At 34.5% G+C, this 13,893-nt stretch overlaps 1 protein-coding gene across 3 annotated transcripts; it reads right to left on the bottom strand.

The window, feature by feature from the left end:
* Positions 1 to 6,681: 6,681 nt before the first annotated feature.
* On the bottom strand, positions 6,682 to 12,828 carry LOC110918509 (phosphatidate cytidylyltransferase 1). Of its 3 annotated transcripts, none has more exons than XM_022162807.2 (12): positions 12,679 to 12,828; positions 10,551 to 10,666; positions 10,208 to 10,461; positions 9,969 to 10,120; positions 9,726 to 9,867; positions 8,810 to 8,966; positions 8,623 to 8,670; positions 8,444 to 8,530; positions 7,827 to 7,955; positions 7,328 to 7,384; positions 7,137 to 7,220; positions 6,682 to 7,031 (listed from the first exon to the last, which is right to left on the bottom strand). In XM_022162807.2, exons 2-12 carry the CDS (start codon positions 10,623 to 10,625, stop codon positions 6,942 to 6,944), a joined length of 1,275 nt encoding a protein of 424 aa, XP_022018499.1. In that variant the 5' UTR covers positions 10,626 to 10,666; positions 12,679 to 12,828; the 3' UTR covers positions 6,682 to 6,941. The 3 variants fall into 3 exon arrangements, with proteins under 3 accessions (XP_022018499.1, XP_022018501.1, XP_022018500.1); XM_022162809.2 differs by having other exon boundaries at positions 10,551 to 10,627; positions 12,679 to 12,797; XM_022162808.2 differs by lacking the exon at positions 12,679 to 12,828 and adding an exon at positions 12,563 to 12,676.
* Positions 12,829 to 13,893: the final 1,065 nt, after the last annotated feature.

The following is a 13,893-nucleotide window of genomic DNA, read 5'->3' as shown; positions in this document are numbered from 1 at the left end:
GGGAACATGTATAGGTGGGTATAAGGTGCAAATGAATATGCTCTTTATATGTATGTGTGAATGAATGTGGACATGTTCTCATCTAGGGTCATTGAGTATCCGGATAATTTGATTTATGGAATAAGTTTACTTGATCCAAAAATTAAATGAAAATGATATTTGAAAAAATCTACAATTAAAAAGTTTTCTTATTCGTTTATCATCTCTCATTTTTTTTAATCTGAGTGCTCCTTCCTTAAGTTTACAATAAAATTACACACCTGCAAATACAAATTGCTATAATAATTTTATGTGGGTAGGGCTTTATAGTTTTTAAATACATTCTTATTTATATTTATATACATATCAACTCATATACATTTATAAAGTCATGATGCATTTGAATCGTAATGTTCTACCCCTATTCCAATTCTTTAATTGTGCACATTTAGATCTTCTCTATAGCATGTCAATCAAAAAGAACGTATAGATAATCAATTAATTACTAAGCAAACATAAATACATGTGTGTAAAATAAAATAAAAACGTTTTTTTTTATAACATTAGTGTGTACATATTTCAAAATTCAACTCTATGTTGTCTAGATCCTACGCATAGTCATACTTCAAATCTACTATAACACCATGTGTGCGAGGCTTAAACTTTAAGCCTCATTCTTGGGTATTATCTGAAAGGTGACGTCCTAGTCAACAAGGAGCATTAGGCTGGAGGGTATGGTTAGAGCCCCTAGAGGCTCCATTGCAACGCATCATGCCACGTAGGACAAGGGGCTTCATCGCCTCTTCTCAATAGCTAGCACGGTATAGGATTGAGCCCCCCTATATAGACACACACACACACAAATAGCGCCCCATTTTGTTTGACTTCACACACACAAGAGCTCGCTATTGCTTTGGCTAGCTATCAATAGCTCCCCCAATAACTAGCATGGTATGGGGAGGGAGGCTATTGAGGGAAAAAAGCAGAGGTGACAAGGACAATGGCACCCATACTGTGCATTATGGGGCTTGAAGTTCAAAAGTGTAGTAGTATAATGCTCCTTGTAATGATTAATCAATCATTTATTTTTAATTTCTTTTTTTAGGAAAATACATCAAATAATATTACATTAATATTAAAAAAGACACGAATAATACTATTCGTGTTAATTTTCATTTTCGCATTCGCCATACATGTCTTCATATTTGCCTTCGTCTTCGTCTTCGTCTTCATCTTCCCCTTCATCTTCACCCTCGTTTGGGATACACTGAACTGACCATACATGTTAGACCAAATCCACCATTAACGCACAATGTGCTAGTCGGGAACGCATTTGATGCGCATTTTTTTCACTCTTTCAACCATTGTTGTTTGCGGATATTGTTCAACATTGTTCGGTGTATAATTTTTACCTATTGTTTTTCCTTCGTCTTCTATAATCATATTATGCATGATTATACAAGCATACATAACATCTCTCATTTTTTTCTTTGGTCCATACACAACAAGGATTTCTCACATAATGCCAACGGTGTTGAAGAACCCCAAAGCACCTCTTAATGTCATTTCGCGAAGGCACTTGAACTTTCTTAAAATATGCTCTGTTTTCATCGATCGGGTCGCTAAACGTTTTCAGAATAATCGAATACTGCAGATATATTATATCACTCAAATAGAATCCGTCTGGGTGGATATATAAGAAAGCTATGAATGCCTTGATGCTCAAAAACATAGACATGGTCGTGTAACGGATAATACCAAAATACTTAACAAAGGTTGTTGTAAATACATTAGTAATTAGTAAATGTGTATTTAAAGTAATCTTCATCATATCAAGAGTGTGTAATTAGCAGGTAACATGTTAGTACTTACAGTTTAAAATGTTGAATAATGGGTGAGTGCACATATCCAGTAAAATAATTCATAATTAAATAATATTCTAAGCAATATGTTAATTTTGTCTTACTTTGTGTGCTAGTTAGTTTCACTAGAGAAGTGGAAAACTAAAACCGTGAGGATCAAAGAGTATGACCAGGTTCTTTGAACCTACAAAGCATGTCTACGTACGACGAATCCTCATACTCCTCGTCTATTTTGGCTGTATTCATCAAACTGATAGTTATGTTAACCTTTTCCATAGAAAATTATCTGAAAATAATAATAACAAAACTCGCTCTCTTCATCATTGTTGGAACTACCTTATCACAAATAGTAATAACCATAACTATGTCTAAATAGTTTGCAACTCTCGGTTGCTTAAATGCAATTTAAAGGAATTGGAATCTAAATTTCACTTTTAACCTTTTTTTCAAAAAAAAAAACTTGCTAGAGATTGGAATTTGAATTCTAACATATTTGGTTGAGAGATAAATGAAAATGAAATGAATTTCCTTAAATTCCTTCGTTTAAAAGAATTCAACGTCTCTTCCAAATCACGGAGTTCATTCATTGGAATCTTCGCCTCCATCACGGGGGGCTAACAAGTCGAGCGACAAACTAGTGCAAGGAAGGTGGTGGCAGTGGGAGGAGAGATTAACTTATAAGTTGTGGAGCTCGCGATGATAGATTTCAATTCTTTCGTTATTGTTTTGTCAACCAAATTCATGCGATGATAGATTCCAAATTCATGCAAAGTTCAATTCCTTTGATGAAATCGAAACCTTTCAATTCCAAATCTTTTAATAATTTCAAATCAAATTACTTCAAATTTTAGTTCCTTTGAAAGATTTTATTATCAAGAAAACATTTGTATACTTGACGCCTCTTAAGTTTACGAGTTTGATTTTGGATAAAGAATGGTATCTTAAATTTTTCATCATGTTATAAGAAAATCATACATATTTGTAGGGATGGCAATGGGTCGGGTTTAGGTAATCCAAACCCGATTAGATATGCTTGTCCCAAACCCGTCCCAAAGTCCGTCGGGTTTCTAGTGGGTAAATACCCATCGGGTATCAAGTATACTAGCGGGTTTCGAGTAACCCATTAATTTTAAAGAGTTTACCCGTTGGGTATACCCGACCCAAAACCCATCGGGTAACTACTAATCAGTTATATTTAGTATTATCATTAAAGAAATATATCAAATAACTATAATGTATACTGGATAAAATACCTATGTGTATAGGAAAAATGATGTATTATATATTTACATATTTAAAAATATAAAAGAAATTATATCGGGTATACAATCAGGTAAACGGATTTACTTTATCAGGTAATTGGGTCGGTAAACGGGTATGTCATCACAATTCACTTTACGATCAAACATCATATTTGCTCGTAAAGTGAATTGTGATGAGCCTTTTGTTTCTAGAAACATTGAAAGTGTCTACTACAATTTAGTCTTAGTCTTACAAAATCCATAACACTTAACATGGATTAGAATAAGGTTTTCCTAAATGAGTTTGATTTTTGTCAACGGCAACAAAACGATTTTGAAACTAATTCATATATATTAAATCGGTTGTAGGTATGATTCGGGTGAATCCTAATGATATGAAAACAAGTGAGTGTTAACTACCTAATGATATTAAGGAATTGGTTTCTACAAACAAAATAACATGGGTTTTCAAAGGTAAGTTGTTGGTCACAATAACTTAGCAATTTTTTTTTGAATGACCAACGAATTCTTTAAATGGGTTACTGGCGAAATTCATCACATCGGGATACACTCGCCTTCGAACTGGGAAAAACCCTCACCTAGGGCAGAAGCCCCTGAACACTCGCCCAAAGGCACGACAGTGCGGTGAGGTAAAATCCATTCAGTTCAAGGATCGAACTAGCGATCGCCGCCTACTCGCCTAGTCTCCCATCATCACCAGATGCCACCGAAAACTAATGGGGGAAGCAGGAATTGAACTTGCGTCTCTTGGAAACCCAAATCTCTCCCTTACCACTCCACCACAATTGGACAATTGGATGATATCTAACAAACGGTATATTAGAGTAAGAAACATGTTTTAACGGTTTGCTAATGGCAATAATAATGGAAACAAGTTTTAAACTCTCCACTTTTGAATAAAGAAAAGACATCTTACCACCATACCATACCATGTCCTTTGGAACTTCAACGTCATTTGAATTCAATTAAATTAAAAAGGATAAACATACTCACTTGGCAATATTAAACTGCCAGTTGAATATTAAAGCACCAAATTTGAGTTTAGACAATTTCAAGCTTCAATTTGACTTTTATTGATCTTTTAGTTACTTTCACAATTTCTAAAATTATAATTCATATGGACATAAATAAATAAATAAAAATATAATCTTACAGATAAAATAACAAGAATCTGAATACAAAAATACAATGAAAATTAAGATGTTACGTAAACGAATGATCCCTGGAGATTGAGTTCTTAGACGCTACTCTTCATCAACGTTCCGATCCCATTCCTAAGAAGGTTTCGCATAACGAGGGTTGAATATACATCCTTCATCACCTTATATAAGGGGGGTCATCGCCAACTAGACTCGTCTCCATTTTGTAGTTGCAATGACTTGACTCGTCTCCATTTGTAGTTGCAATGACTTGACTCGTCTCCATTTTGTAGTTGCAATGACTTGACTTGTCTCCATTTGTAGTGGTGATGAATTCTAACTGCCATCTGGAATGGCGATAACAAACCTCGTACTACATTCATTCTCTAACAAGCTCTGATATGACTAGATTTTTTAAAACCGTTATCCATTACTAGTGGCAAGGCAATGACCCTCCTTGTAGAAGGTGGACAGAGCTAGCTCCCCTTGCGATACCTAATTAAAATACTCGGTGAACAAGTGTAACTACTTTAGGGTGATTGCATGGTTGGACTTTAACTCCGACCAACTGAGTTGAGAATTTTCAACTATTTGAGACTAGATTTAAATTCTACGCCTCAAATCATGAGAGGTCCCAAGTTCGATTCCCCTTGTATTCTGTAGCGTGAAATGTCACTCTGAAATGCCAATCAGGTAACACATGATTTTGTTGACATGATTGCCGTGCAGACTCTTTTGGTGACATGGGAAATTACCGTGACAAATTTAAACTATTTTAAATATAAATTCATATCATCTTATACGATCAAACAAGTTATAACTGTCGGCATTTTGTACACCCAAAATGTTACTTTATCAAAATTTGACAGGACCAAGTAACACAACATTTTTAAAAATAGTTACAGAAGTACGAGTGTTTTTAAAATTACAAGAACTTTAATGTATCAAAGTTGAGTTGAATTACTTCTCTGTGCGAAGAAAGAAATTTTGTTGGTATTTTTGTGGTAATAACCCTTTTTTCATTTATAATTTGCAGGTAACATTAGTCTGATAACATTTTGAAGGTGATCATATAATAAATCAGAGCATAATTTATTTATATAGTGTTGACAGGGGCCCCTGGCTGGGCTGGTCTTACTGGGCTCCCCTAACAGGCCCAATTGTTGCTCCTTATGGGCTACACATGAAAAAGGCAGGAACCTCTGAGATCATCTTCTCTGCAGGTAAGTACTTACCTCATTAATGGCGAGAGCCTCACCTCCGGCAAGGAGGTGACACGTAATCCACGTAGTCAGAGATATGAGTTGGCACATGGGAGACCGTTGGGTCGATGAAGGAATCTCAACAGTTTGATACGACAACCTTGCTATATATAAGATACTCTCATGATCATCCAAGGTATGCATTCAACGCCTTAAGCATTTACTCACATAAGCACCATAACTTCGGACATTCTCCGAATCACATTAAATACACTCAGTCTAGGATTCACACCAGGATATTCCGGCGACTCAAGCTCATCGGAATAACTCCATATTTCCGGCAAGTTTTCTTATTCTCACGCCGAAGCTTGGTCACGAATCCCCCCTTTGGGGCCCTCCGTGACGAGGCTAACGGTGTTCCGTTTTGTAGGTTAAAAGGAAGCCCCATCGGAGCATTGACGAGTCTCATTAACCTCCAACCGGAGTTAGGGGATTCGACATATAGCAGATTATATATCAAGTTTTTGAGGTGCGGTCAATTCATCCAAAGAATGGTGTGAAAAAGTTATGTTTGTTCATTTTACATTGCTCAGTTTTACAACACAATATCAAAATTCGAAGTGTTCTTTTGGCACTCATTGGTCTTTTAAGTTTATTATTATTTCAGCAATTTAAGAAAAGATATAGTGTTCTTCATTTCTCAAATATGGCACTTGCTATTGCAAGCGTCGTCCTATCACAACACTGCAGCGCGTGTAGTACAAGTTGGAGAATTTGCTAAGTTCTTCGACTTTATGTTTGACCAACTGTTGACTTTTGCAGGCAATGTGATGAAAGTCCTATATGGTGTCTCTTTTGCTGTTCATTATTCTGTGACCCGTTTAGATATCGGGTTCAAAGTTCAATATGTAATGTTGTGCCTATTGTGCATTCTTCAAGTGTACACCACATATTACATACTACACACAAGACATCTCTGCCAAACGGGCCGCCAAATTGTATACCTTTCTGCTTGGTGGTTTTGTGTTGCTTAGTTGATCGGTTTTGCTGCACTCACACATCCAGCTGGCCCGTAAGCCCGTTAACCCACAGGGTCAAACATTTTGGCATGTTTTCATGGGCATCAACTCACCACAATGCGATTGATTTATAAGGTCATTACTTTCATTATCTTATTTTTTTATGGAAAAAAAAGGATCTAGGGTGTTCAATATATAAGAATACACTTTAGGCGATATAATGTTAATCAACTGTTTGCACTTATGATGATCAAATATGTGTAGATTACAACAAGCATAATAATCCTAACCAAAGAAAATAAAGTCAAAAGAGTCAACCACTGTACAACAAGTACATGTCTAACAAATCTAAGAAAAATTCAAGTTTCAATAGTCCGGACTAAGAATACAAATACACACTATTCATGATTCGCCACACTGTCGATCCATGATGATCTGATTCATGATTCGCCACACTGTCAATCTGTGATGATCTGATTCATGATTCCCCGAACTCTCGATCCTTGAGGATCTGTCCAAGTTTCGAGTACAGTTCTCTTTGTTCTTCATATGATAGATTCATCACAATCTGAAAAAAAAAAAAAAAAAAAAAAAAAAAAAAAAAAAAAAAACACCAAGTCAATACCTTAAAACCGCATTTTGATTAAAACATGTGTCGGGTCGGGTAACATACCTGATCTAAAATCATCCCAAGAGACACGCTTTGAGCTACAATGAACGACTGGTGATAGATGTATGCAAACACGGCCATCACCATCTGTGTCCCAAAGTTACAAGAGTTCAAAACAATATAGATCTCATTATTTTGACATAATTTTTTAAAAAAGAAATGAAGTATTATTATTAATATTATTGTTTGCTGACCTGGCAATCCATTCTGTCTGTCATCCCTCCATGTCCAGGAATACTATCCCCGAAATCCTAAAACAAAAATAATCAAGTATATGAGAAAATCAAGAAAAATAATCATTTTTCTGTATGTGTTATATCTCTCCCTATGGCCATATCGGAACAATTACACGATAATAGCCAATAGCCATGAAATAAGTGTATCATCTTTTCATCTTCCCATATTAAATTAATATATTTAATAAACGAGTGGAAGTTGATACGTGAACTTGTGGTCGCGTATCTCATGACTATTTTCGTGAAATTGTTCTGACATAGTAATATGACCAACCATAAGAAGTCATCATCATCATCATCATACTCAGTAAATCCCACCAATAGCAAAGCAAAGGTAGGGTCTGAGGAGGGTAAGATGTAGACAGCCTTACCAACCATAAGAAGTATAAATGTATAATCCGCTCGAAAAAATTGATTATATGAAGTTTGAAATCAAAGAAGAAAAGGTGTATTGCACCTTGATGTTGAAGGCTCGTTTGAAACCACTGGCAAAGAAGCCACCGAAAGGTGCAATGATTGAAGCAAAAAGTCCAAGACCCAATGCATGCCATTGCACTGGCAGAATTTGAATCTCTGTCCATGGAAACTGCAAAAACACACATGCATAAAGTCAATTAGTAAACCTTCCAAAATTTTAAAAAAAGTGAACGTGTTAAACACGATCATAAAAGTGGGGTGTGAATTTATGACGCCCGAAAACACGACACAAACCTAACACGAAATTTGCAGGTTTGAGTTTAGTCTAAACAGGTTCGGTTCAGTTTCATATGCATGACACGATTTTCGGGTCCAGGTCGCGTCTAAAGTTTTCGGGTCCACGACCCATTTAGCACCCTTACATAAAACTATATTATGATAGATTGAAATTTATAACCATCCAACAGAAAAGGTTTATACATTTGAGTACATTTATGATCATTTTAAACCCTTTTGGCCCCGTTCAATCCATTCGACTTGTTTCCATTATGTTAAATCTTTTTCGCTTAACCCATTTGACCCATTAGAGAAAAAACATAATCCAAACAATAATTACATAAAGCACTTTGATGTGAAAAAAAAGATACTTAAACTTACCCATTCAGGAAGCCACCCAGGTAAACCAAAGATTTCCGGCTTGAATAGAGGATCAGGGTCACACTGAAGCCAACCAGTTGACAGGTCCTGCATCACAATTCTATTTAGTTATTACATATCCAACAAAAAGAATAATAATAATAATAACAAAAATGCTAGTTAAATTAACAATATGTCACCTTTCTAGGGCAAGTCAACCATTGAAAGCGACCAAAAAAATTAGCAAGCTGCAGAAAATCAAGATCACGCAAATGAATGATCAATATAATTGTTAAACTGTAGCATAATAAGTTAACAACATAAGTTATCGGTTAAATTGACATAAAAAAAATATTTGTGTGTAGATTAATAGAAGAAAGCGCTCACCACAAAGGCGGATATGATGGTTGTAACTGATGCTCCAATGAATCCCTCCCAGGTCTTTTTAGGGGATAACTTAATTAACGGAGTTTTTCCGAAGAAAAAACCGAAGATGTAGGCAGCAATATCGTTGATGACTATCAATGATGCTGGAAGAAGGAACCTGCATTACAACAATAATCTGAATATTTGAATAAAAACGGATTAGATGTTGTATTCATTAAAAATCCTTAGTGCAACGTTTCTTTATATGACCCATCAAAGATAAAACATAACCTAAATCAACCCATTTACATTATCGTAAATATCTTAATATCACCCTCAAGCTTTTGACATGATCACAACCTCAAACTTTTGATATGAAACATTATTTACCCTCATCTTAAAGTAAGTTACACATTCGTTTCTAACTTTTGGTAATTGACAACTTTGGCCCTCCAACCTCTTCTACTTAATAAACTGACACCCCCTTTTGTTTAAATTACATTTACGACTTTACACCGGAACGTGGACACATTATTATATTTTTTTTCTGTGCCTAACTACGTTAATGTCTCAATTCTTTTACGACTTTACACCAATTACTTTTACGACTTTACGTTAATGTCACGAACACAACGTGTGTAACAAAGTAAAAAACGCCTAATGTCACGCGCGCACACTACAGTACTACACGTTAGTGTCATCATCGTTACACGTGAAACGAAGCCACAAACACGACGTTGCCGCCGGAGCGCGCGACAAGGGTCAAAATTCTAGTTCATGCGTGAATGGGTTAATATTGCCATCTGCACACCTCTAGTATATTTTAAAAAATAGAGCCTTATGAGCCAGTAATTGGTTAAAAATATTATAAAAACTAATAGAATTATAAAGTATACATGACTGTATTTCATAAAATGCAAGGGCTCATGATTAATACCAGAATATTCCTTCGAAAATGTTGGCAACTGTGAAGGAAGACTGAGTGAAAACCACAATAAGGATCATATGTGTCCACGCATACTGGCCGAACTGATACTTGTACAACTTCTTTTTCAAAGAGAGAATGAACCATACGAAGCCTGAAGCAATGTAAAACATGGTTTATAGTTCAATCAAAACTTTAATAAAAAAAGTGCTAAAACATCAATACAGAGAGATTACGATTGCAGAAATGACAAACCTGTTATATACAAGAAATAACAGGTAACCATATGATATTTGATTAGGTTTCCTACAAGTTTATACCAAAACTTGTCTGTTGTAACCGTGTTGACTAGCCGTTGACTAAGAATCCGACCATATACAAACAGCATCGCCGTGAAGAAGATATGCCTGAAATCAATGCCATTCATTAAAACTTAATTATTAAGATGAATACCAGCATATTAACATATTTAATAGCCAGCATATTAATCTTACCAATTTAATAGCCTGAAACCAGGGAGCTGTTTGTCTTCATGTGCTTTTCTTAACAGATTAAAAAGCTCTTTCGCCATGAAGATTTGTATTATGACGATCATGGCCCATATATAAAGATGCCCCATGTAGACGACAAATATAAAACCACCGATCATCCAGATAGTTGAATATGCACGCACCAACATTGATTTATACTTATTTTGATCATTTGCCAACAACTTTGTTCCATTTGATTGGTCCACATCAGCTGGAACCTAATACCCGGAAGAAAAACATAAGTACATAACTGAATATTTGTAATATATTTTATAATGATTGTAAGAGATATTTCATTAACGGTTACCTCATTTGAACCTCTACGGCGCCGGGCTCGTCCCGTGTGTGTAACGGGGACAGAACCATCATTTTCCTTTATCATGGCTTCACAACAATACACATAAACAACTTAACGCGATAAATCTGTGATACAAAATGTATGACGATTTCTCATTAGTTGAATGAAATAATGTGATTCTTATGATAAATTGTACACCATGCCACCATGGATAAAAACCCATTTAGTATCAATATATTGAGCAACTCTCACATATCCCTAAGAAATTATCAAACAAATACTAAATATTTTGCTCACTATCCTTTATAACTTCGGAAAATCAAAATTTTCACAAAACAATTGTGTTCATTGCCATATATTAGCCTGCACAGACACTCAAACGACTTAAAAGTTATTCGAAATAACTAAAAGATCATTAAAAAAACTGCAGTGTATGATAAGGGCAGATTAAAGATAAAAACAACAGTTTTCAAAAAAAAATAAGGATGCTAAATATTATTGTAACTTGAGAAAGCTATTAAACTTGCGTCATCAACATACACGCATCACAAATTTTCTTTTCTTCTTTTAACAGCATTTTTTACACCTAAATACCACCTAAATTTTCATTTGCACGGATTTGAACCCACACCACTTTTGTAGGGGGCAAACAGCCAAACACCATACCATTAGACCACTAGGTCATGGATTACAGGCATCACAGTTACATATAGCTCGAGGCCTCAAGCTTAAAAAGTCAAGAAAGATAATCACCTAACCTCATTACAAAAAACACACATTGATCATCCTTCTATACAGCTAAACTGCATGAAACACTATTAATCTTTCTAAACCTACTACACGTACATAGCACACGAACCGACTTACCACTGAGCTATGCAGAGTAGATCCCTATGTTTTCTCGCAAGTCACATTATACAATCCTAATGCACAATCTAAAACACAAACCGACAAAGTTTCAGTCCACCAATATCTTTATCACACTAATTTAACCTGTCAAATTCACAAATCCAAGCTATTCAACCTAGGTTTTCATAATTTCATCAAAAAACGTGAACAGAAACATATTTGCGATCTATTTACAAAAAAAGAAAACATAGTTTCAGCTATGATAGATCACATAAGATTAACTGTTAACATTCCAAATTGCTTAAATCAGATGTTTCTAAATCACACGAAACTTCATATCCAAATCAATCTCAAATCACCAGCTCGCGAAATAATAAACCCTAGATATTGAGATTCAGTGATTTCTACCATGACACCTCGAAAACAACTAAAACTATATGTCTATATTAGCCTGCACAGACACTCAAACGACTTGAAAGTTATCAAAAATAACTAAAAGTCATCAGTGTAGGAGCCAGGGAGAATTAAAATGAAACTAAATATGATTGTAACTTAAGACAGCTATTAACCTTGCATCATCAACACACAGGCATCACAATTCCATATAGCTCAAGCTTTAAAATTTAAGAAAGATAATCACCTAACCTCATTACAAAAAACACACATTGATCATCCTTCTATACAGCTAAACTGCACGAAACACTATTCATCTTTCTAGTTTCTACACACACTACACATACATAGCACACGAGCCGACTTACTCCTGAGCTATGCAGATTGCAGAGTAAAATCATATATTACCGAGTTTTCTCAAACCTAACGCACAATCTAAACCACAAACCAACAAGCTTCCAGTCCATCAGTAGCTTTATTACACTAACTTAATAACTCAAATTCACAAATCCAAGCTATTCAACCTAATTTTACATAATTTCATCAAAAAAAAACATGAACACAGATATAATAACAATCTATATACAAAATCACATAGTTTCAGCTATAACAAATCACAGGAGTTTCTAAATCATACGAAACTCCATATCTAAACCTCAATAAACAATCAATCTAACAATCTCAAATCACCAGCTCGCAAAATAATAAACCCTAGATATTCAAATTCAGTGTTTTCTACCGTAAAACCTCGAATATAACTGAAATTAACCTATACATACATCGAAATAGCTTCTACAGTGAGATTGTTGATAGATATTAACGAGATTCAAACACGAAAACCGGAAATAAATCGAATAATAATGCAATTTGTGAAGATTAAACGGAAGAAACTTACAATCGAATCTGAGTTAGCCGAAAGTGGAAGCAGTTTTCAACAGAGTTTTGAGAATTTTTTGAGAATAATTTTGTGTGGAAGTAAAGAAGGGATTCGCTGTACTTTGATTAATTTATTATGTACTAAAAATAATATCTGTACTAAAAATAATATCTGTGCTAAAAATGAATGTAGAAAGTATTATTGTTATAGTTTTTTTAATATTATTTTTTTATATCATAGTTGTATTTTGATCATTGGTAAACGTTTATAACGTTATATTTTTATAAAATCACTATCTTAAGAGTTAAGTATAGGGGTTATTGTAAGGTAAGGTTGTAGTGTGGTTTTGATTATTTCTCTTTAGAAATTATAGGGTTGTTTTGTTTTTCATTGCTTATTGAGTAGTTACACGTTTGGATTTTAAAGTGTATGACCGTTTGTTTTTTGTGTTATGTTTTTAACAATGCAAATTTTGTTTTACGCTTAAAAAATAGAATGTTTTCTTGTGTTATGATATGAATGAGACAACTAAGCTATTTAACTTAGTTAAAATATTAGTTCAACAAGGAATGAATTTGTGACCAAACAAAACTATAGGGGCTGAAATGGGAAATTGGAAAGTATTTTAATTAAAAGATGGAGAAACTGAAAACCCATTATTTGGGTTTGGGTGTGTCGGCACACACAGTGTGTGTGTTCTTGTGTGAATCAAATCAAGAATGGAGAAGGAGGTGAAATTGGATGGAAGATCTATGATTTTAGTAATGTTCATCATCTTATAAGCATCAAGTAAATTATCAATATCATTTCTTGAACACCTTTAGTTAGAGTTCTTGGTGGGTTTTGATGAATTACCCCAATTGGGTAAATTGGAAGGATGAGATGGTTGAATTCATGTTTAAATCCACTACTCTAGCGTCAATAATGATTTAGTCATCTCAATTGGGTATTTTAATGTGGAATCAATGTTCAAGAAATTAGGGGTTTTGATTTAATATGCTTTAGTATGAATGGATTGAAAGAATTGTGGTGTTTTGATATGTTTAATGTTATGATAAGAATGATATTTGTTATAGGTAAGAAACTTGATGAATTATGTATGAACTGGGAAGTTTAGGCATGAACTACATGTACATTATGCTTAGATAATAGTGCACACACCAAGTGTTTTCATGAAATGTCTAAATGACAATATTATGTGAAATATGCAAGTAATTGATGAATATATACAGA

The sequence above is a fragment of the Helianthus annuus genome, chromosome 16 (genome assembly GCF_002127325.2).
Source record: "Helianthus annuus cultivar XRQ/B chromosome 16, HanXRQr2.0-SUNRISE, whole genome shotgun sequence".
NCBI classification, from domain to species: Eukaryota; Viridiplantae; Streptophyta; class Magnoliopsida; order Asterales; family Asteraceae; genus Helianthus; species Helianthus annuus.
The sequence above is the reverse complement of the archived record's forward strand: the minus strand, read 5'-3'. Positions and strand labels throughout refer to the sequence as shown.